A 23,140-nucleotide genomic window follows, 5' to 3' on the forward strand; every position below is an offset into this window, starting at 1 on the left:
GCTGTGTCACATGAGCAAGGCATTAACTTTAAAGCTGGGGTTATAACTTTTCTGCAAAGCTTTGGTGGTGGGTTTGTGTTTGGTTTGTTTTTTTTCTGAAGTTGTACTTCTTACATACATTGAAATAACTTGGGACACTTTCCAGGGAAAGAAAATGTTTGAATCTGCTAACAGTCTTTTTGCTATTGTGTGCAGAATAAGGTTCTTACAGTGATACTAGCAATAGGTTTTGTGGAAAGAATAATGTTGTAATTATGTTTATGTTTCTCTTACAAATCAAGGTTTTGAGTGTTCAGCAAGGCAGATTTTGGAGAAAGTATCTTTGAACTTCAGATTTTTCAGGTGTCTTTTTCGTTGGGTTTTGTTTTTTTTTTCTTTTCTGTTTTGGTTCCCCCCCCCCCACCCCACCCCCCCCACCCCCAACCGCCAGCTTCCTGAAAACATACCTCCTAGGATATAGTATGCTAAATAACTAGGTGAACTCCAATGTTTGAAAAGGTTCATAATTTGTAAAATTATCTTTTCATAAGCCAAAGTCAGTCTGTCAACATCTGACTGATCCAGAAAATATTCATGCCATCGCCACAATGTCCTCACTCCAGTTGAGAGAATGTGTTCACTGTTTTACTCTGTGCCATTTTTAGTTATAAACATTTTAATACACTAGGAAGTGTAATATTCATAAACTTTTAGTTCATCCTGTATTTCTTGATAGATTGTAGCAAATCTTTTCTTGTGTTGCCTTTTAGCATTAGTATTCCACTTCTCACATCTCTCTTATTCCATGTGGCTTAGTATATTTTGCTTTATATTTCTTTATTTTACTTCCTTGTGTTTCTTGTCCTTTGTTTTTGCTTTCTCATCCATTCCTCCCCCAAGAAATTGTGTTCCCCTGGCTTTGTCACATACAATATCATTGCTGTGATGTGTCTGAAAACCATTTCAAAATCAGGTTAGTTCAGCTAATTCAAAACACCATTTAGATAGTCATTCTGTCTTAAGGGACTAATGCTCCTTCATTTAAAACTCAGTAAAATTGACTTGGTTTAAGCTAAAATCAATGTTTTTCAAACTGAAAGTCTATACAACTTTTTACATTGTTTCAGTAAATTTTAAAGTCATAGCTTTATTGTGCAAATGGACGCAGCTTGCATTGTACTGCAAAAAGACAAAGTAACGTTTTAATCAAATTTTATAGACAGGTTTGAAATTTCGGTAAGTTATTATATGAATGGGAGTGATAGCTGTAGTACACAACTGTTAATACTGAATTATCTCGAACCATCCATTTTAGCATTTACAAGAAAGAAGCAACTTTTTTCTCTCTTCCAATCTTTGACTGGATCCACTCTTGACTCGGAGGAAAGTTACAGATATTTTTTTTCATAGTATTTTTCTTAAGGCGTCTTACAGTGAAATTTTGTGGCCTGTTTTGTCCAGGTCAGAATGAAATGTAACACTTTTTCTTTTGGTTTTAACATCTGGGAATGCCTTTTTATCCTGGTTTTAATGCCAATGTGTGTTGTTGGGGGATCCATGAAACTTTTCTTTCATGTTTTGGCTGCAATAAGGAGGTCATGTTTGCCATCCTTTCTTTTCAGAACTTCAGTGAATACTTTCTCTGCTGCTTATAGGAGCCCTACTGATCAGCTGTGTTGGATGGGAGCTATTTACAGTTTCACAGTTACTGCATTCTGAACAAGACAAATTTTCCTTTTTTAAAGTATGAAACAGATATGGTGATGAGAGAATCTGTAAATATCTGTGTAAGGAGGTGTCTGAATTGGTTTATAATATATTTGAAGGATTGCCTTTCCAAAATAAGCACCATACATGTATTGAAATTCTTAGTTCTAGGACAAATGAGTGTGTATTTTTAAGACTGTGCAGAAACACATTTTGAGTCTTTCAATATCATTTAAAAAAAGTTTTTTGTTTAAAAAAACTTAAAATCTGATCTGAGTGCTACTCTTCATTGTAGATTGTTGCAGAACTTCATTATCTGTACAACACAGACCTTTAAATACAGGGTTTTGTTGCTTACTACAAGTCTTCCTAAATACACTACATTCTCTGCTGCTACGATCTGAAATTTGAGTGAAGTTTTGCAATTTCTTCAAAGGCACTTTTCATACATATACTTACAGGATCAGCTTAAAACTCTACTGCTTGACCATCTTCATGTCATGAGTTAAAACAATGCATCTAGATTTTTTTGTGTTCTGTGCTTGTGTGATTTGTTGTGGGGTTTGGGGATTATTTTTTTTTTATTGTGGTTGGTTTGTTTGTTTGTTTTTAATTCCAGGTGAGTGTTTTGGAGCCTATAGTAACTATAATTTGGCATTTGTGTAACATGATGGTCCATCTTTGAGTCAAGCACGCTGGAAATGGTTTCACTTGTAAAGCAGAGTAATCAATTAGGTGCTCATCTTGTAGGTAGGAGTAACAAGAAAGGGAATATTCCAAAATGAAAACCTGTGTCCAGATTGTGTTGGTTCAGTGAGCCTACTTATGATGCTTTTCACAGACTTCTAGTCAGCACAGTAGAGCTACTTACAAATACTTTGTGGTACAGCTGAAAACTGTGGACAAAAAGGAAGTGTCAATTTTAAACATCTCTTTAAATCCTTCGTGCATAGGACTTCTATAAGGATAAATTTGTAAACCTTTGAGAAAAATAGCTTTAGATACAAAATGTCAAGCAAATTTTAGAGTTCACTCAGATTTATTTCCAAGATGATAAACTCTTGATGTCAAAGCAGATACACTGTTGTACTCAGTGAAATCATTGGGGCAAGCAGCTGTGCTGCAAGGAAGTAACTGGAGTAAAAATGTTTTCTTTGGAAAGGAAAAGGCTGCTGCTCTGCGTGTTTACTGCAGATAGTGGTTTTGTAAAGATGACCATTGTAGAAGTCTGCGATGCCACAAATCTGAGATTTGAAATTACTGTCTTGGAGTTCCTTGTAGCAACTGCACTTGCACGTGTCAAGGCCAGAGTAATAACCCACTATGCATCTTGCATATGCATGCACCACCAGGTGAATCAAGTATGCCATAACTTTCTGAAGTTCTACAGGAAATTATGTCATATTTCAGATTTAAAAGGATGTATTTCATGGTTAACAGCAAGAAATTTATAATGATTCTTCTCAGCTAAAGTCTTTAAAGCTTCTGTTAAACTAAATTTAACAGGAATTTTAGCAAAAAAACCACATCAACATCATGAAAATTCTGCAGTCCTCCTGTTTTTCCTCTTTCCTGAGATATTAGTGATTAACTCTTTTCAACTTAAGTGGACTAGAAGAGGAGCTGGCTGTCCCTCATGGCATTAGAAGTATTTAAAGATAGGTTGGATTTGCAGAGGATCCATTTTAACATACACTCTGTCCACTTAGCCCTGATAACATTTTTTTTTCTCCTTTCTGGATTGAACAGGTTCACATTTTGAAAAATATTCCAGGCATTGTTTAGTCAGAGGCCAAAACCTAACTATAGATACCCCATTCGGAATGAATAATTCCTGCTTGCGGGGATTTTGTAGGTATGATGTGTCCATCCTATCTCAGAAGGGTTGTTGGAATTTGTAATGGACATTGTACATACTCTGTGGGGCCTTCAATTTTGGTGCTAGTTTTTCAGAAGTAGATGTTGGATAAACTGGTATTGGTAGACAGCCAGATATTCAGCCGTTGCACACTGGGGCCCTTGTGTTGCTCTGTTACCATTACAGTGGCAGACGTTTTCAGCATAGTGCTTTTGCCTGGGAGTTGCTTTAGGTGCTTCCTACTTTAGTCTCTGCCACTAAGGTAAATACTGTGATTCTTGATCTTATAGTTGTTCTTGAGTTCTTACTAGCAGCAATAAACTTCACCAAACCCACTAGTTTCATTTTTCTTTGGTTCGTGTGAAATATAATGCTTTGTTTTCAGATTTAGGAGTGTGTTGTTTAATTAGTTCATTTTTGAAAAATTACTTTGGTGCGTGTAAGCGATGGAAATTTATTACCTGATTTGTCATAGCAATTTGTTGAAAGTCTGAAACTGACTTTGGTTCCTGGACATGGATGTTTGTTCAGGTTCCTCTTACTTTTTGGGAGTAACTAAGGCTATTTTGCACAAATAATTTTTTGCAGCAATATATTGCTGTATGTAAAAATGTGAGCCAGAAATTTGTCTGATATCAATTACAATATGCAATGCAGACCTGTTCGTGTGTCTTAAGTATCTAAATATGGATGTTATTTCCTGGCTTATGTGTAGGGATATGAATTCAAAATTTTTGGGTTTAATTTTCTTCTAAACACAGACTAAATTTGACAAAATACAAATAGGGGAAGGCCTCACTTTTGGTTCTGGGCAGTTAGCTTTCCTATTACTTGACATTTTCACGTTAGGTGACTGGTTTTGTGTAAGAAAATGTAAATTGTTTACTTGAAATTTTGAATTTATTTTTTGCTCCATGGAAACATTACCAATGAACAGAAAAAAAGTATGTGATCTTTTTTGTTCCTCAAGTTATTGAACGGTTGTTCCTTAAATATATGTACTGTTTAGTTATCTTCTGAGCAACTTTCTCGTAGTGCTATTTTATATTAAAAACTACGTCAGCAATCTTTGTTGTTGTTGCTTATGCAATTAAGTTACTTTGAAGAAGCAAACTGAGAGTTGCTTCATGTGATATTTTAAATTATGAAGACTGAGAATATTTCCAGGATAGAGTGAGGAAAAAGCAGATCTTCTTGATGTGCCTGTAGTCACAGATCTGATGTAAATCATGGCATTTGTTTTGCTTTTTCTCTGCAAAGATCTTGCTTGTATTATATTGCCTACATAGGAGGTTTTCTTCTATGAGAAGAAAAATTATGAGGTATAATTTGATTTTATTTCACTAAGGTCTTTTTTCTTAAGTGAGGCCCCATGGCTCAGTTTTTAGGTTGATCAAAATACATGGCTGGGAAAGTGCATCAATCAAAAATCTCAGGTTCTCAATATTAGTAGTAACAGAACATTACATGCTGTGTCTTGCAACTCTACAAAACATCTTAACTTTTTAATACAATACATTGAGTTGGCTTAAATTTCAAGGCATAAGTTCAAAAGCAATAACAGCAAAATCCAAAAGCAGTTCCCTGGCACAGATTCATGAAAGTGAGAAGTTTTGTGCAGCACTGTGTTTATTTCACTTGCCAGTTGTGCTCCATTTTACTCTTCAGTACTCCTGTATTTTTTGTGAAGTATCTTGCAAAGCTAGACTGCTCTAGCCGCCATTTTTCAAAATTTTTATAAAGACAAAACAAAAGACCAGTGAAGAGCAATAAGGGGTAAAATAACCTGTGGCTATAGTTGTCAGAGCAATCAGGTAGCTTGAGGAAATCGTTGATAACAATGTAAATGTGAGTTCTCTTGGCGTCTTTGGAGAGTGTGTGTTGGATATATTCCTTGCTCTCTGCCTGTGTCATTCAGGGTGCTGGTTGGAAATCTATTCCCTCCATCAAAATTTTTTTTGCTTCTAAGAGTATTTTGTACTATTGTGAAATCCTTTTAAAATCTCTGTGCTGCCTAGCTGTGGGCAATGATGACCTCTACTGTATGATGGAATTATTCTGTTGCTGTGTTCATATTTTTCTTTGACCCACCAGCCTGATTGGGTCCCATTTGTCAAGGCCAGAGCTAAGGACTGTAGTGTAAGTAAGGAGTCTGATCCTTTTCTTTTGTTTAACCCAAGGCTGGGAGCCTTCCCTTTGTGTCAGCAGAGGCAGATGAGGAAAAATGATCTTGAAGGATGTGTTCAAGCAGGTTCTATGGAATTATATAGCGTATACTTCTTCCTAACGCTACTTCTCTCCTTCCTGCTGGATTCATTGCCACAGAGAATCCTGTGGGTCCAGTCCCTTGGGTGGTGGTTAGGGCGTCTCAGTCTCCCACCCTCTTTCTGGTTGTGTGTGAGCTGAGCTCAGGAGTTACTCCTTCATGGATGTAGTCAAAAGGTGAGGTTAAGGGCCTCAATAGAGGGTTATACCTTGTTTACAGGATGTAGCTGTATATCCTTCCATAAATTTTAATTAAGGCAGAGAATTGGAGAGGAAAGAGGAAGGCTGCTGGAGTAAATGCACTACTTCTCAGATTATTTTCACCAATATTCTTTTGATGGTGCATTTTTCAGCTGATGATAAGATACTGAAATAAAAGGGGAACTTCTGTCTGATGAGCAGATGTACCTTTCGCATAACTTAAATTCCTCTTTGAGAAAAGGATTGCAATTTCCCTGTATTCCCCTTGAATATTCTGTTCTTGAAACTCTCCAGAGTACAGTTATTTGGAAGAGTGTGAAGCTGGTGGGCAAGGGTCTCTGATCACCAAGGACTTAATGTGCCATATAAAGAACATACTGGGAACATAAAGAACAAGTATTTTAAGGGAGAGCTTGGTGGAAAGGTGTAATTAAATCTGCACAATGAGTGAGAGCCAGAAGTTTTCGGCTGTGACCAGTAAGCTGTTCATCAATCAGTAAGCTGTTCATCAATCACAGGTAGTCATGTGACCCTTTGCATTGTAATGCTGAAGTGCTATACTGGAGCAGTACTTAACTATTTTTAAAAAGTTTTTATTTTCCAAATACTTTTATAAAGTACAGAATTAATTTTATCTCATCTTTTTTCTTTCAGTTCTTTATCTAAAATAGAACCTTATCTGCATGAGTGGTTGTAGTAGAATTAAGCTGTGAGTTTGTGCTGTTGTAGTTACAATGACATAACTGTCCAACAAGAAAGCACTCTTGTTACGGAGTGAGAATGTATTCTATTTGATTTAGCACAGTTTGAAGGTTTTTTGAGCTAATCCAGATAGAAACTGCATATATGTCTGACATAGGAAGTTATATCAGGGTGGTTATAGCAGTGACCCAAAATTACTTGAGAAAGGAAGACAGTAAGCTAGTGATATATGAGAGAGGAACATCGTCTCTCAAATGCTTAGAGAGGACATGTGAGAAAGGCAAGCTTGGCCTCTGTGGCATAACAGCAAGGGTGGATATACTAGTCATCAGCAAAATAAAATAGTCCAGTAGTAGGTAGCATCTTCTGAGGCAAAAAAAGGAGCAAGAGAAGGGCAAAACTGAGGTACACGCTGTAGGGGTTTATTTTTAATGTCAAAATGAAGCTGTGTGGCAATTCATTAGTGTACAAGTTTGAGAATTTGGGGAATGGTTAAACTTACACTTTGCATTTCTTAGTGTTTAGAAATTTATCCTCACCTCAAACAAGTGTCACTGTTCCCTCTTAGACCCTTATGTGTTCCTTTGTATAATGTCTTGTTAGTTGGAAAAACTTGCATTTTAAAATACAAGATCTAGAAATCATAAATGTCAGACTGCAGGTCTGCATATTACAAACTATTAACACACAGAAATGGACAATATGTACGGTTGCTAATTTATGCAACTGGCTTTATTAAGATAAACCTCAGTTTTGCAATAATTATTCTCAGGGCAGTTTTTCTTCAAGCACTTGTTCATTTGCTACAGTAAATATATGTGCAAACAGGCCATTTTGATGTCACAAGTATTTTACAGCAACCATATAAGCGAATTGATAGGGATTGTTTCCACTGTATTAACTGTCTCTTACAGTTGTGAAGTAGCAATTTGGAGTTTAGGTTTCTAAATGTATTTGAATCATGATGGCTTGTTAGTGCATCGGAAGTTGCACCACAGTGTAAACTATACATCTGTTTTCTATGGTTTGGAAAGTGAAGATAAATCATTACTGAGATGATAACGGAGTTTATTGGTGTTGGTTTTGATTTTATGGCAGGACAGCCTCTCTGATCCTGGAAAGCTGACCTAAACATCAGCAAGCGTTATCCCCTTTTCTATAGCTGCTTGTCTGAAGTTGTTATATCAAGGCAGGTGAAAGACACATGAACACACTGATCATTGTGTCAAAAAAATAATTGTGCTGTCCATATCGAATGGATCCAGTAAAAGTCCATAATGGTGTTACCGTTTTTTAATTTCAACCTGTGTGGAAAACATTCAGCTGCCTGGGTCAGGGAGATCTGTTTGACTTGCAAATTCAAGTCAAAGTGATTTTGGATACTCCTGAAGATTAGATATGCGTAAATATTAGCTAAAGTTAAAGGCTGTTTTACAGACTTGAAACAACGCATGAAGTTGTGAACAAAAAGGCGGTGCTGAACTGTGCAAGATTTTGAACTGTGCAAAATCAGATCTGTGCGTTTCCATTCTATTTTTAAGCCATATGTGAAGAAGGGATGTACTACATCCACTACACATTTTAGAAATCTTCCTAGTATTCATGGCAAAACCCTTTGAAAAGCTTCCTAGATTAGAATAGAATATGGGAGGAAGCTTACAGACTAGTTCATTTTTAGCTAAGATTCTGTGGCTGATGAAGATTCTTCAGTATCTCCTCTAAGAAACCTTCTGATAGTGGCAATCAAACAAAACCAAGAAGAACTTGTTCTTCCACCAACAAGCAACTAGTAAGTCATGGACAGCGCTGCATACCTTCGGAGAAGCATTGAAGAAGTGGCTGTTCTGTATGTGGTTCTTGGAGATTAGTTGTTCTTACAGCTATTCTATGACTTGCCCTTCAGTTTCATGAATGTAGAGCTTGTTAGCATGCTGGTTTTTTACAGTGAGAGAAGGATTCTGTTATGATGGTGTCCACTTAGTGGACTCGTGATGGTTCGTTTACTATGATCTCGAAGTGCAAAAAAAATAAAGGCAACCACACCAAGGGGTTATGTTTCAATCAAACAGCACGATTTTATTGTTTGCCCATAAAGTGGTGTTGTGATAGACAGAAAGACAGGAAGTGAAGAAAAGATAAAGTCAAAAGAAAAGGAAAGAGGATTATAACTACCGCCACAGGTCCAAGGTCTTCCTATGGTCCCAGGTCCAAGCACCATCCTGCCTGTCCTTCCAATCGTTGTGATCCTTGGTGGGGAAGATCTCCCAAATTCGGTTGCTCAGGAGTCATCTTTTATGCCAAGCAGCACACCTTGCTCCTCCTCTGGCCCGTGGATTGTTGTCAGTCTCTGCCTTCTCGAGCCAGGTTATCACGCATGTTCTGGTTCATTGTTACGACAACGGTTGTGATCCATCTTCTGGACAGCTGCTATGTGGCCTTATCGTAGCTGTTCCTTCCAGTGCCGGGTATCAGGGAGCGGCATAGTACTCCTCGTATCGTGCAGTTCTCCTTCAGGGTCACTGGGTCCCGGTGTCCATGAGGAGCACATTCCATCTCCAGGTTTCTGTTAGCAATGTTGAGACAATACTGTTCTCTTTAGACTGGCTCTTACAGATGGTACTTTTTTGTTATTCATTTTAATAGTTGCAGCAGCTTTGCAATTATGTGTAAGTGATGTCTGAAGAACACTGTTGCCTATAGCCCATTTCAGTACACTGTTCACACACAATAGCAAAAAATGGAGTTACTCTGTTGATGAGGACAGTTCATCAGAAAGCTAAGATACTGGGGCATTCTTATTAACTTGTAGGGTAGCTTTTTAGTAAAGTTACTTTCTCCTTAGCTATTTAAAAACCCATGCAAGCTAGAAGCGATTGTTACTTATTAAAGTGGTAACCCAAAAGTAAGTAACAGGTCTTAGCAAACTTAGAAAATAAATTGAAAAACTGAAGGTGATCATATGTGGTTTTATAGATATTTTGAAAGGGGTTTGTGTTGTATATTCTTCTTAATTGTTTTTGAAAAGTATCCCATAAACTAAAAACTCATTAGCATGGTATTATAACCTAATGTTTGTTGCCATGCCATGTGATTGGATTCTTACAGTGAACTGGATTCTTTTAAGCATTTCTTTACTACCCAGAACAAATAAAAAGCACCTTTGTTAGAAAATGTGGATGCATAGGAGAAGGAATTTAGTAAGATGTTTCTAGTGAGGACTGGGTTGCCCTGACTCACCATAACATAAGTAATAGAGTAAAATACATATTCACAAGCTCTTCACTGGAGTCCCACAGTATATAATATCCCTGGTTTTCTTCAGAAAAGATGAGGAGTCTTTTTCCAAGTATATCAGAATTGTAGGTACATGTACATTTTTATTTTTCCAGTGAAGTCTAATTAATACTGTGGTAATTGATTTATTTTTAAAGATTGAGCAGTGTTTTACCCTGGGAACAAAATCAATAAGGAAAGTGAGACTAGATATTCTTAGGAGGCAGGAGAGTGGTAGCCTATGATTTTTGTTTGTTTGGGGATTCAATACAACTTCTGTTCCTTTACTTGTAGCTGGCTTTTAAAATGTCTTTGTTTGCCCAGATTTGCTGTTATGTGTGTAGTCCTGCTGATTTTAATGAAATCACCAACAGTGCGTAAAATTGAGAATATATGTTGGAGAACCAAGTTTGGAGGCCCTCTAGTGATTCCACCTTTGGAAATTGTCTTAAAACTTGTGTATGTTAATTTTCGTGTAGTTTGGAGCTGGATATAAGTTAAGTCTCTTCAGGCACTGTATAGGCGTACAAAAAGACGTGCAGTATTAGTGTGGGGACACCACTGCTTAGGTGCATGGCTGTGCAGCATCCAGATTAGACCTGGCTGTCATCTAGTCAGCTGTTGGTACATACAGAAGAACTGGTATGTCTATGTTGGTGTACTTCTGCCTATGTTCAATCAAGTGCCCAGCCCGCAAAGAATAATCATGTCATAGCAACATGGTCAACCACACTGTGAAATGTTTTCTAGCATTTTTGAAAGCAGTATTGAGAATTTAGGTAATTTTGAAGGTGGTTATCTAAGGATGGAATGGCAACTTAACACAAATAAATAAGAATGACCACAGCGTGGGGGAAGCAGAGACAACTTTTGCTATCAGTTCTACTTTGTAGGTACTTCCCTACCTCAGTTTGAAACCCCAAGAAAAAGTTAAATCTCTTTTAAAAATTCACTTTAATGGGGTGACTTGCTAAACATACTTGAGAATTATAGAAAAAATTTTCTGATCATTGTAGGCAATTTTGATGGATGTAGATATATGTGAAACCAGTAATATATAAGACTTCTAAAAAAATCTTGTTGCTGGAAACTATTTTCTCATATTAAGACTTCTAATTCACATTAAAGGTGTTTAAAGAGGGAAGGAAAATGAAAAGACTAATTCAAGATTAGAAGATAGGAAATTAGTGTAAAAATGGAAATAAATTTTAGAAAGCTGTGTTAGTGATGTAGTGAATGCAATTAAAAAGTGAAATATCATCCAGAATATGATTTTTTAGAGGAGTGTGTGTGTGTGTATATATATAGCAACTGGCAGGTGATTTCCTCTCTAAATAATACAGTATGCCTTAGGAGGGAGAGGAAGGCACTTATGACAAAGCTATTTGTTCTGTTGTTGGAAAAAGGTTAGCATTTAGTCTGATAATCTTCAGATCTGTGCAGCAGATTCTTTGATAAATAAAGACATCAAGTAAACAAACCCCCAAGAAATAACTTTTGCATTTATTTGATTTCCTTGCTTCAGTTGTGAAAATTTTGACTGCAAATCTCCTTCGTTCTGACTATGTGTGCGTTTAGTCGTAGTTTTAAAATGTGATGAGAATGGTGTGATGTTGTCTACCTGTTTGCCTTGGGAAAGAAACCTGTTGTGGTCCTGCTAGGTGTTTGTCTATATTAAATAAAAATCTTTCAACTTTGCTTTGTAACAAAATCAAGCAAAAATTCAGGTTGCGTTCTAAAACTACTAATGGGAGGTAAGAAATAAACCTGAGGCAGAGGTTGGGTTGCCAATTATTTGGCCTGTATTTTGGGATAAGACCCCAGAGATTCTGCAACAGATCATCCCTCCTTACTGGAAAAGGGAAGATTACTGTCTTGTGTACACTAATATGAATGAGAAACAGAAATGATAACAAGGCACAGAGAATCCTTAATTTGCATACACTGTTAGGAAAACTGTTAAATTCAGAGGATAAACTGAACTAAGACTGAATTCTGTGGAAGTAGAGCAGTAATATCATTTTACAAAGGAAATGCACCAATTTGAATTTGTTTATATTTATATGCCTGATAAAATGTTTTATTGAAGGAGATGTGTATGCAATTTATTATGTGAATTCCTAATTTTAGTGTGAACAATAAAAGCAACTTTAAAAAGGGCTGTCAAATACATCCAGGTATATCTAACTGGGATAGTATTAGTGGATACCCTGTAAGTGGTTCCTGAGAAAGGACTGTAGTGTTGGGCCCTTATGTTTATCTTCAGGTTCACGTTTGCTCTTCTTACTCTCCATTAATAGGTAGCATAGATCAGTCAGTGTTAAAGGAGTTGCCTCCTGAGCTCCTGGCAGAAATTGAATCCACCATGCCACTTTGTGAACGTGTGAAAATGAACAAGCGCAAACGTAGCACAGTTAATGAGAAACCAAAATATGCTGAAATCAGTTCTGACGAAGACAATGACAGTGAAGAAGCTTTTGAATGTAAGTAGTATATAATTTTGTTCCTACTGCTAAAGAAAGCTAATATTTTGTTTTTACAAAAAGATGCACTTTTTAAAAAAAAGTCGGCTACCCTAAAACATATGAAAACAAATTTGCGGTCCTGCAATTTTTTTTCCTTTAAAAGAAGAATTGCTTTATTTCCGTTTGTCATTCAAGATGAAAGGCGGCTAGTTGTTAAATTTATTTTCTTAAGTACCTTAGAAGAAGTTACTATGTAGGTTTTTTTTCTAAGTTGTATTATGAAACATTTTTAGCCAGTCAGATTAAGGGAAATATCCTCTAACGTAGAACAGAAAACTTGTGTACAGAGGTATGCAAAGAAAAATTTCAGTAAATAAACTCTACATTATTCTTAGTTTTCCTGATAAGAAAAGTTAATGATCCCCCCTTTAATTTTTCTGACATGATAAATTGAGAATCTTACTGCCCAGAAGTTTCTTAACGTATTTCTTCTTCTATTAATTTATCTGGCCTATTGCTAGAAAAACTAGAGTTGCTTTTGATGGGTTCTGAAAATACTAGTTGCTGATGGTACTGTTTTTGAATTAACTGTTTTCAGAGGAAGAGAGGAAGCTTGTAGTTACAATTTTGCTGTGCGATCAGATGAGGTTCTGAAGCGTCAAAAATTGTTACATGCCTCTAAGTTAGGAAGGGGTTTTCTGCTTGCTAATAGGAGTTTGGTAAGTTTGTCTCTACGGTAGTCCAGTTAGCCAACACTGAAAAGAAAGTGTTATTAAAATTGGAGTGAATCAGTTCAGTCTCAGTTAACATCTTGGCTGTGTACTCATGCAGGGCTACAGAAGTGCCTATTGCTGTTAACCTTGGGAAGGCATCTTGCTGATAATGATTTTTTTCCAAATTTAGACTCTTTCCACCTTTGGTTATATAGACATTGTACTGAACTTTTACAAAACACGGTGTTTTGCTTTCTAATCTTTCTTAGGGTCCTAAGAGAAAGATTTTTTTTTTCTCTCTCTACTTTTTAATATGTTTTCAAGTCCTTGTTGAGCAGATATGTAGTGCTTATGCACACATACATCTGAAAATTATAGTGGCAATACCTCTGATCTTTATCAAAGAAGCAGAAAAGAATGTCCTTTTGTTCGTTTTTCCTTTTCATTATGACTGAATAATTTGCTTTGAGTAATTTGTAGTCAGTCTTGATTATGGCAGAGGATTAATGATGACTTGCTTCATTCAGGACTCTATAATCTCTGTTTTCTGTATCCTATTGCCTGTTTATGATGTCAGTAATCTCAAACAGTAAATACAAAAATAAATAAGTAAAGCAAATTATTTAAGTTGGCTGGGAATGGAGAGAAATGTCAATAATTTCAGATACTGTAATCTACTTATTATCCACAGTAGCTGTTGAAATTTTTAAATAAAATTAAAGCAAATTAAGGAAAATTTTCACAGTAATTATATGCTTTAAGGGATTCTAGATTCTTTATATCCATTCAAGAGATCTGGCCATCACTCTAAAAATTCAATGAGGACATCTGTTTAAAAATAAACCTTAATATTTCACAAAGGATCATGTAGAACTGAATTAAATAAACACAAAACAAAGTGATCAAGAGAATGAAAGATTTGTGACAAGTACATTGATCAGATTTGTACCGTTACAAATTGCATTTCAGAATTCTTTTGTTGTTTAGAATTGAACTTTAAAAAAATACGAAATAATGGTTGTTATAGAAGAAATGTCTTTGAGTATCTCATGGAGAAGGGACATTATATTAAATTAGATGATGAGAAATTAAAAATTGATTAAATCATTCTCATACCATAAGTGCTAAATGTGTTTTTATATAAATGTTTGGCAGAATTCAGAAGAAAATTGGGTATTCTGAATAGTCTTTTTTATGTATAAAAGCAGTATTAACTCTTGAAATGTTATTAATACTTAAATTTTTAGTCTGTTTTATCTACTTCAGAATAAACTTTGTGGAGCAGTGATTATGAATAGCTGTTCCTGACTGTAACCCATTCTATTTTGTCATGCAGCATTGGTGAACTCGTCAATTCAGTATGCTGCTGGAAAGCAACATTGGTAGTTACTTTTCTCACGGAGGTGTAGCTGGAGTCAGATTTTCCCCTACAGAGCCTAAATTGATACTGATGATTTCTAAACTGTGGAGAAAGATGTCGTCTGGCTCCACAAAATACTGGGTCATTGGGGAAGAAGTATCAGTTAAGATATGTAGTCTTTTCCCTTAAGACACTTAACTTCTTCTCCAGTATTCTCACTGCAGGTATCCAAGGTGACCCTCCAATTCTTAATCGCAGTTAACTCTCAACCATTTTAAACAGTGTCAGTAGCTCAGACGTCATGAACATGACTGTACTGTCTCCAGAAGGTAGCCTGATCCAGAAGGAGTACAGCTCAAATCCTGCACCAAGTTACTACTTAGCACCACCTCTGCGCAGAAGTTCTGTACTACATTTTCAGAAGTGGGAGCCACTATGGTGCAGTGCAGAACATTAGTGTTCTTGAGGGTGTTTTTATTAATTCTGATCCTGGGCTGACTATTGACTATATCCTGGGGGGTTTTGATGCTTCTCAATAAACTGGGGTTGTGGGAATAACTTGTCAGTTCAGTTGCAATTCTGTATAGGTGCTTGGAGCCATTTTGCTCAGAAAAAAACCCCTATGTAAGTCATACTTCACTCAGCTTTAGGAGACTTTGGTAGAAACACACAGATGTCAGGGCTGTTACATGCAAGTTCACAAGCATAAACTCTGCTAGTTTAGCATGGGGTGTTTTGATGCTCACAGCACAGTCTGTTGGACATCTCCTTGCTAGCCCAGTTATGCTGTTACATTAGGTAGTGAAGAGTTAGCTGATTTCATAGGTGAAAATATCTTCTCAATATCCTTTTTCTATTATATCTTAGCACCCTGTCCCCTTCAAGATAGAAAAGACGTTCTTTGAAAATAACGGAGAACTCTCCATTTTGCTCCCTCACTTTGTTTCCATGAAATCCGTTTCAGTATAGAACATTTTCCCCAGTCTCTTCAACATTCACTTCTGCTGGGCTTTTTATAATAACCTTCTGTGGTATTGACTTCAAGTCTGGCCCAGAACTGTGACTCCAGCTTTCTACTTTACACTGAATTTCCTGTAATATGCATCAAGACAAAATTTTAGTTGTCTTGGCCAAACAGAGTATCTTTAAGCAGCTAGTTTGCCAGGTCTCATTGGAACTTGCTGTATTAGATGCGCAAAGCAGTCACTGAATTGGAATATGGACATCTGGTAATAGTCATAATTTAGAAAGCTGAAGAAATTATCTTAGTGTTTTATGAAAGGATGAAACTTATTTTGATTTGTTCCACTTCCCTTACTTTGCTTAAAAGGACAAATGCCCTGTAAATTCGTATTTTTAAGTGTTTGCTGGTGTCTTCGACAATTTCAGGCACAGTTTTCATGTAATTCAAAAGAAATCATTAGAACAATGCCATAACAGAATTTTATATAATAGTTTTAGAGTGTTCACTTGTTTTACAGAACAGCTATACAGTACTGTTTAACTTGCAAATCACAGAATCATTTAGGTTGGAAAAGAATAAGATCATCAGGTCCAAGCGATAATACTGCTAAATCCACCACTAAATTATGTCCTTAAGTGCCACATCTACACATCTTTCAAATAATCTAAAATGTTTGATTTTTAACTATTGAAAGTAGAATTTTTGTACTTAAAATGAAAATGCATTTCATTTCTAGCTTCTCGTAAAAGACATAAAAAGGATAGAGATGAAGCTTGGGAGTATGAAGAACATGACAGAAGAAGTTCTGGTGATCACAGGAGAAGTGGTCATTATCATGAAGGAAGGAGGACTTCGGGTAGTGGCCGTTACCGTAATCGCAGTCCTGATGACTCTGACATGGATGATTATTCTCCTCCCCCTAGCCTCAGTGAGGGTAACTGATAATTTAAAAAAAATAATTTTATTCCATAATACTAGTGCATTTTTAACAGATATTTTAAACATTTTAAAATAAACTTCTTTACATGCAATATTGAGTATGAGTGTAAGAAATGTATATAATCCTTTATTTAATTTTTGTGAAACTATGTTTCACTCTTTATTCTCTTAATTAGTGGCTAGAAAAATGAAGAAAAAAGAAAAACAAAAGAGGAGGAAAGCTTATGAACCTAAACTAACACCTGAAGGTAATTTTAAAAGGTTTATTTTCTACAGTTTGTATTTTCTTGTATATATAATACAATATGTATATATATAATAATAATTTATAATATTTTTTTTTTTTACCAGAAATGATGGATTCCTCAACTTTCAAAAGGTTTACGGCTTCAATAGAGAATATTTTGGAAAATTTGGAAGACATGGATTTTACAGCTTTTGGTAATCTGCCAGAAATTTTCAATAAGTTTTCCCCAAATAGAAACACAAGAATTTGTATTCAGTACTTTTGAACCTGCCTATTGGTGATTTAATTGCCTGTGATACAAGCTAAGGCATGCTGCATTTATATAGCTTCCACCTTGAGTGGTGGCCTTTACCTTTCCAATTTAACTTGCTGCTGCAGGAATAAGATCCTCATTCCTCCTCCCTGCAGAATGGAAAAGGGGCATAAATCATAATGAGACAAATAGTGGTCCCCTGCAGTGGAAAGGATGTCATCTTCTATCAAATGTATCTTTGTGAACACCACCAATGTAAGATGGTTTGTCACAGCACTATCCAACCTAGCCAGCTGCAACAAGGCTTTTACCACCCCATACCAGGTTAACTTCAATAGGTAGTTCCCATGCCTTGCCCCAGCACGGCCACCAATCTCCCACAAGGGTTCAAAAGTTCATCTACTGTCTGTGATGTTTCTTCACCCTCTTCAAGCCAGTCCACTCTGCTTCTTGCCTCTGCTGCATCTGGATTCTTCCTTCTCCGGGCTCTTCTTCCAGCCAGCCTCTCCTCATCTGGGCCCCCTTCTTCTCCCAGGGCCTCGCCTTGTCTCCTGCATCCAGCGTGCTCTCTCTCCTCCCTCTGCTTCCTTCAGGTCTCTCTCCATCCAGTGCTCCTCTCCCATACCCCTTAAAGCTATTTAACCACTTAGCAGGAACCAGCCACAGCTGCACGTTATCCACGTCAGCCAGCCCACTGCCCCTGAAGCAAGCCCACAGCTGTATATTATCAATGTTAATTAACCTGCCTTCATTCCTCTATAATTACTCTACAATTCCTCTGCAATGGTTCTCTTGCTTAGTAATGTTTGGGGAACATGATTTTGCATCTGTTGAGGCCTTTGACCCAACAGAGCTTGATTACTCAACTCAAGCAGCAGAGTCCTGATGCATTTATGGCTGAGGCACTGGATAACCAGCCAGCTTAGCATGTCTGAGGAAGTAGTTCAGGTTGGCCAAGGTGACTTTCTATTGAGATGGATAATAAAAGTATGCATTAATTTTTTTCCTACCATTTTTGTCACAGGATTAGAACAAGTGGAGAAGCATAGTAAACGCATCACTACAGTTTTTAAAGCAATAGTGTATACAATCTTGGACTTGAAGTCATTGATTCTTTCTGTGTCTGGTAACATCATGGGGTTTTTGTAAGGGTAAATATGATTAAGGCACAGTGTATTCCAAGGTACTTAATTTCATATGTGTTTGTCATCTACTGCCCTCCCCCCATTTCAACTTCAGAAATAGGACTACAGTCATTTAAGATGTGTTTTACTGAAAGGAAGGCAGTGGCACAAAAGCTGCAATAAATGGGGTTTGCTATATTAAAAATTTTTGATTTATGACTTTCAGAAATGGATGTCCCATGTTAGGCTGTTAAGTGATATTTCAGATTCAGTCATGTTTAAAAAGTAGGTGTTTTGACACAACTAAAATTGTCATCAGTCTTCCTTAGGTGAAACGATTAGATGCTGGCTATCTGGAACTATTAGATGCTAGCTGTTTAGAAAATCAGTTCTTTTTTTTCAGTTGGCTTTTCCATATTGACTGTAAAATACTGATTTCCTTGAAGTCTAATTAGAAATACGAGTGTTAATTTTAATTTTTTTTTTAAAGGTGATGATGATGAGATTCCACAGGAATTGCTGCTGGGAAAACATCAGCTTAGTGAATTGGGTAGTGAATCTGCAAAAATCAAGGCAATGGGCATTATGGACAAGGTACATCTCCATAGTCTTTACATCTTTTTGAACATACAATTTTGATAAACATACAGAAACTTATGTCCCTTGTAATAACATTCCACGCTCTTCAGGTGTGCATGTAACAGATACTGTGAACAGTTGTGCTGCTTCTCACTTACCTAAAGTGCTTAAAAAGTTACCACATCTTAATTGTCACTGTTGCTTGAAGCTGAGACATTTTTGTTGAACGGTGCTTCTCTGTACAGTGCTGACCATATGCCAATACGTAATACCCATGTCTAAGCAGTAAAATCTCAAATAATTAATCTGCTTTCAGAGAAGCATATCAACCTGTAAGCTTTGCTCCTTACAGCTGGTGTTGAGAAACCACAGTAAATCAGATCCTGCTGTCAAAGTAAAAAAATCCACCCTTTCTGATATATGCCACCAGTGCAATGTAAATATGTGATGTACAGCCAGCATTACACTGAATTGTGTGCTTCCTCCATCTATCCAAAAAGGCCTGTCAGCCTTAGAAGATTTAACACCCCAGGTGATAATAAGATTCATTTTCCATAGACTGCATATTGTGGTTTCTTTGCCACTGCTGTACTTAAGTTCAAGGGAAGTGTTTGTTGGTGCAAAATGTTGGTATCACACCTCTAGAAACAGTGTTCTTGCTTTCCTTTAATCTTCCTGGAACTCTTGGCTTTGGGCAGTTTTATGTTAAGCTCTTACTCTGCCTGCTCGTGACCACTTACTGTGTTTATGAAGTGTCTGTGAAAACACTTACTGTAAGTCATTCTGAAGGGCTTTCTCTAATCCAAAAGTTAGGTACCCTTCCTAGACATTTTTTCAACCTTCGTGTCTTCCTTTGTCGCTTGTTGTTAGCCTGGGTGTTTCTCTTTCCTGATATTTCTCACCCTTAACCTCTGTTCCTTATTTTTTACACTACATGCATATATATATGTGTACATAAAAATCAGAATTCTATTGCTTCTAAAGTTGAATGTTAGTAGTATCTGGATGAGTAAAGCTGGCTCTCCTTGAGTTTAGCTTATTCCACAAATCATTCCATCTTAATTCTGTAGAAGATCAGTGAGTTTGAGTTATTTTTTTCAACATGCTAGTTCTTCAAATTTAACACTAACATTAAGAATATATAACCTTTTTATTAGCATTCAAGTATTGGGGAATTTTATATCTGCTTGTTCATGGAATTTGGATTTTCTACTAATAAAGCTTTGTATGGTTGGTTAAAATTTGTGAGTGATACTTGGATTTAGTGAATTTCTAGTTCTAGAAGTGAACAGTGTATAACTCTACAACATTAATGACAGATATGCAATTTTAAATCTGTTTCTGTGGATTTTGCTAGTGGAAAATGGCATTTGAGTGCAATATTAGAATACAGGTCACAGAGTTCAGCTATATTATCAGCATTGTGCTGAGTCAGAAACCACAGAAGTCAAGATCTGATCCTTATCTCTAATTTACAATCTAAGTGTTTCAGATTATATGACAAGGTCTATCCTTCATCCATGGACATTTTTTTCAGCAGTTTGGAAGCCTTTATGTTCCTGTAGTTGTTTGATGTATTTCTTTTCTTGTATTAGCTCTCAACAGATAAAACAGTAAAAGTCCTGAATATTTTGGAGAAGAATATTCAAGATGGATCAAAGCTTTCTACATTACTTAACCATGTGAGTTTCAAGTCATGTTATTTCACAATATTGTAGAATAGAATTTTCTTAATTTGAGTCCTATATAGTGATAATTTCAAGCATGTGTGAAGGGAATTTCTGATACAATATATATATAATGGAGATTGCCGAAGATTTAAGCTTTGAAGTAAAATTCAACACATTATATTTGTTCTGTACTACACATGTTTTACTATAGTACTGATAACTAATAGGTATATTGTGACATTAATTTCTTTTGTTTCAGTTTTAAATATTATAGTTTCATCCTGAAATACTCATGGCAACTTAGGTCCAACATTATTGGACATTTCTTTGCTACATGTCCATATAACATCCCCTACACAATGAAAGAGGTAGTAGTACAGCTTTCATGTAGAGCATGTTCTTCTCCTGAGCATTAAGGAAGGAGGAAGTGCTTTGTTTAGGTCTGTTCTTGTGTTGCAAAGTTAAGGTTGTCGACATAAACAAAATTAGGAGGAAGTTCAAGATTCTAGGTTTTTTTCCTGGTATACCTAAAACTATATGGGGATTTGGAGTTTTTTATAAAGTTAATATGTGATTTTTCACATTTCATCTATTTATTTTTACATTTTCTAGTCAAAACAGCATTCTAGCAAGAGTAGAGTTCTTGAGTTTTATGAAAAAAAACCTACCTTGATCTGTGGAAATAAGAGAGTATTTATATTGGAAAGGAAGAATTTGAACTTGCAAGTAAAAACCTGAGATACATTATCTGTACCTAAATACTTTAATCTAGATTGTTGATAGGGTTTTCAAAGTTTCAGTATACGGCCTGAGTGCCTTTAGCAATATGAAAAGTAAGTAAAGAGAAGGTGCTTGGTTTACCTGCTGAAATTGATTCTCATCAGGTCTTTATGCTAATGCTTTTAAGATGTTATTTTTCTTTCAGCTTTTTGTAGTAAAACTCAAGATTATCAAGCAGTTAATGAAATTGTCTAATGATTGCAATTCAGAGGCAAAGTTTCAATTAAAAAAAGAAGCAATCTTTAGCCAAACAAGTTTCAGATTTTTCTTAAAAGCTATTTAAACATGATTGAAACCATTATGACAAAGAAAGCCTCTGCTAAGGAACAAGCTTACTTTTTTCAGAGCGCAGTGAAGATTTCCTACCTCCATGTCAGGATGTTTTTCAGAGGCAGAATGCACTTGCATATTCTTTTTATTTCAAAGATTAATGAGAAGAAAGAAAAAAAGCTTAAAACAACTTGGGTTTTTTTAAGACTCATTTGTGTAAGGAAGAAATTACTTAAAGCTATTCTGTGCAAAAAATTTACAGCAGTCTCCTGATCTGCAGGTATCTGTTGATTTTCCAAATATATGTATATAAGTGCGTGTGTGTGTGTAAATATATATATATTTATATTTTTATATATGTATTGTATTGTAGTACTGGTTTAGATTCTCTTACCCAAAGGGAAAAAGTTGGTATGGTTTCACTAACCCCACATTTTCACAAGGAATGCCAACAGTGTTGAACTATGGTGTCACACAGGCAGGAAAGATTGTTTTTCTCTGTAGGCTATATCCACACCAGAGAAGGTATGGAAAAATTGTACCTGATTTTGCTATAAATAATGTTATTACAATATTTAAGTGGTGCTGGATGGCCATAATTAACCTCATGTATGTTTGGTTTTGTAACTTGCACATAGAAATACATTCTGTACCCTGTGCTAAATCTAGATGGACATATTTGTTAAAACATGTTTTAAACCCATTGATAAAATAGGTGAGTTGGTCTATGAAGCAGAGAAAATCATGTACTTAAGGAGTTCCATGTGACTTTTAACAGCTCTTTGTGTAAGACTTCCCTCTAGTGGCAAAACTTAAGACTGATCAAAGCAGCAACTGGTGTGCATAGGCCACTGGAGAAAACACTAGATGAATAAGTTTACATTTTGTTTAAAGTACATCAGTCTTCAGTAGAGTATGTGGCAGTCTTCCCCCATAGTGCTTCCCAAAGATAAAGAGAAAGCTTGTGCTCTAGACGAAGGATACAGCGAGACTTGTAACTTAGGGATCTGGTACAAAACGTGTTGCTAGTAAAACAGACATTAGTTGATTTCTAAAACAGACAACTGTATCAGAAAGGACATGCAATATTTTATACGTGTGTGTGTTAAGTATGTCAAGGTAATGTTATTATCTTTTACTTGGTAAGGATAAAAATGTGACTTTTTGTTCACACTGTCCTGTTTTTCTTGCTTGTTACAGAACAATGACACCGAAGATGAGGAGAGATTATGGAGAGATCTCATTATGGAAAGAGTGACGAAATCTGCTGATGCTTGTCTTACTGCTATCAATATTATGACATCACCAAATATGCCTAAAGCTGTATATATTGAGGACGTAATAGAAAGAGTTATTCAGTACACAAAATTTCATTTGCAGAACACTCTTTATCCTCAGTATGATCCTGTGTATAGAGTGGACCCTCATGGTGGTTAGTATGCTAAGAAATTTTAACAAAATTTTTCCACATTAGAAAATATCAAAACATAATCTACTGTATGATGATGCAGGTGATATCACTTTCTGAAATAAGATATTTATATGTAACTCTTACACCGATAGTTCTTCCAGATCACATACAGCATCCTGAGTTAATGCTTTGTGTTAGTCTGAAAATGAAATGTAGAGTAAAAAAACAATGAATGAAATGGGGCCTCTGAGTAGCTTAGTCATACAACATGTTGGTTTACCGCAATAACTTCAACATAACTAAGTATTTAGGCTAAAGTATTTAGAAGTTTTTCTGAAGTTCAGTATCTGTGTATAGTTATTATCTGCAGGAATAAATCA

The 23,140-nt window shown here is 36.0% G+C and overlaps 1 protein-coding gene across 9 annotated transcripts in view; it reads left to right on the forward strand.

Annotated features, from left to right (window-relative positions):
• Positions 1-23,140, forward strand: part of NIPBL (NIPBL cohesin loading factor) — a 152,582-nt gene that overhangs the window by 93,680 nt on the left and 35,762 nt on the right. For 8 of the 9 annotated variants that reach the window (XM_055698543.1, XM_014283282.3, XM_055698542.1 and 5 more), the window contains 7 exons: positions 12,286-12,468; positions 16,224-16,421; positions 16,603-16,674; positions 16,778-16,867; positions 18,541-18,644; positions 20,225-20,311; positions 22,550-22,781. In XM_055698543.1, coding sequence (XP_055554518.1) covers positions 12,286-12,468; positions 16,224-16,421; positions 16,603-16,674; positions 16,778-16,867; positions 18,541-18,644; positions 20,225-20,311; positions 22,550-22,781 — 966 coding nt within the window. The remainder of the gene's footprint in view (positions 1-12,285; positions 12,469-16,223; positions 16,422-16,602; positions 16,675-16,777; positions 16,868-18,540; positions 18,645-20,224; positions 20,312-22,549; positions 22,782-23,140) is intronic. The other variant, XM_055698547.1, reaches the window with a different exon arrangement.

Source organism: Falco cherrug, chromosome Z (assembly GCF_023634085.1).
Source record: "Falco cherrug isolate bFalChe1 chromosome Z, bFalChe1.pri, whole genome shotgun sequence".
In the NCBI taxonomy this organism is placed as follows: Eukaryota; Metazoa; Chordata; class Aves; order Falconiformes; family Falconidae; genus Falco; species Falco cherrug.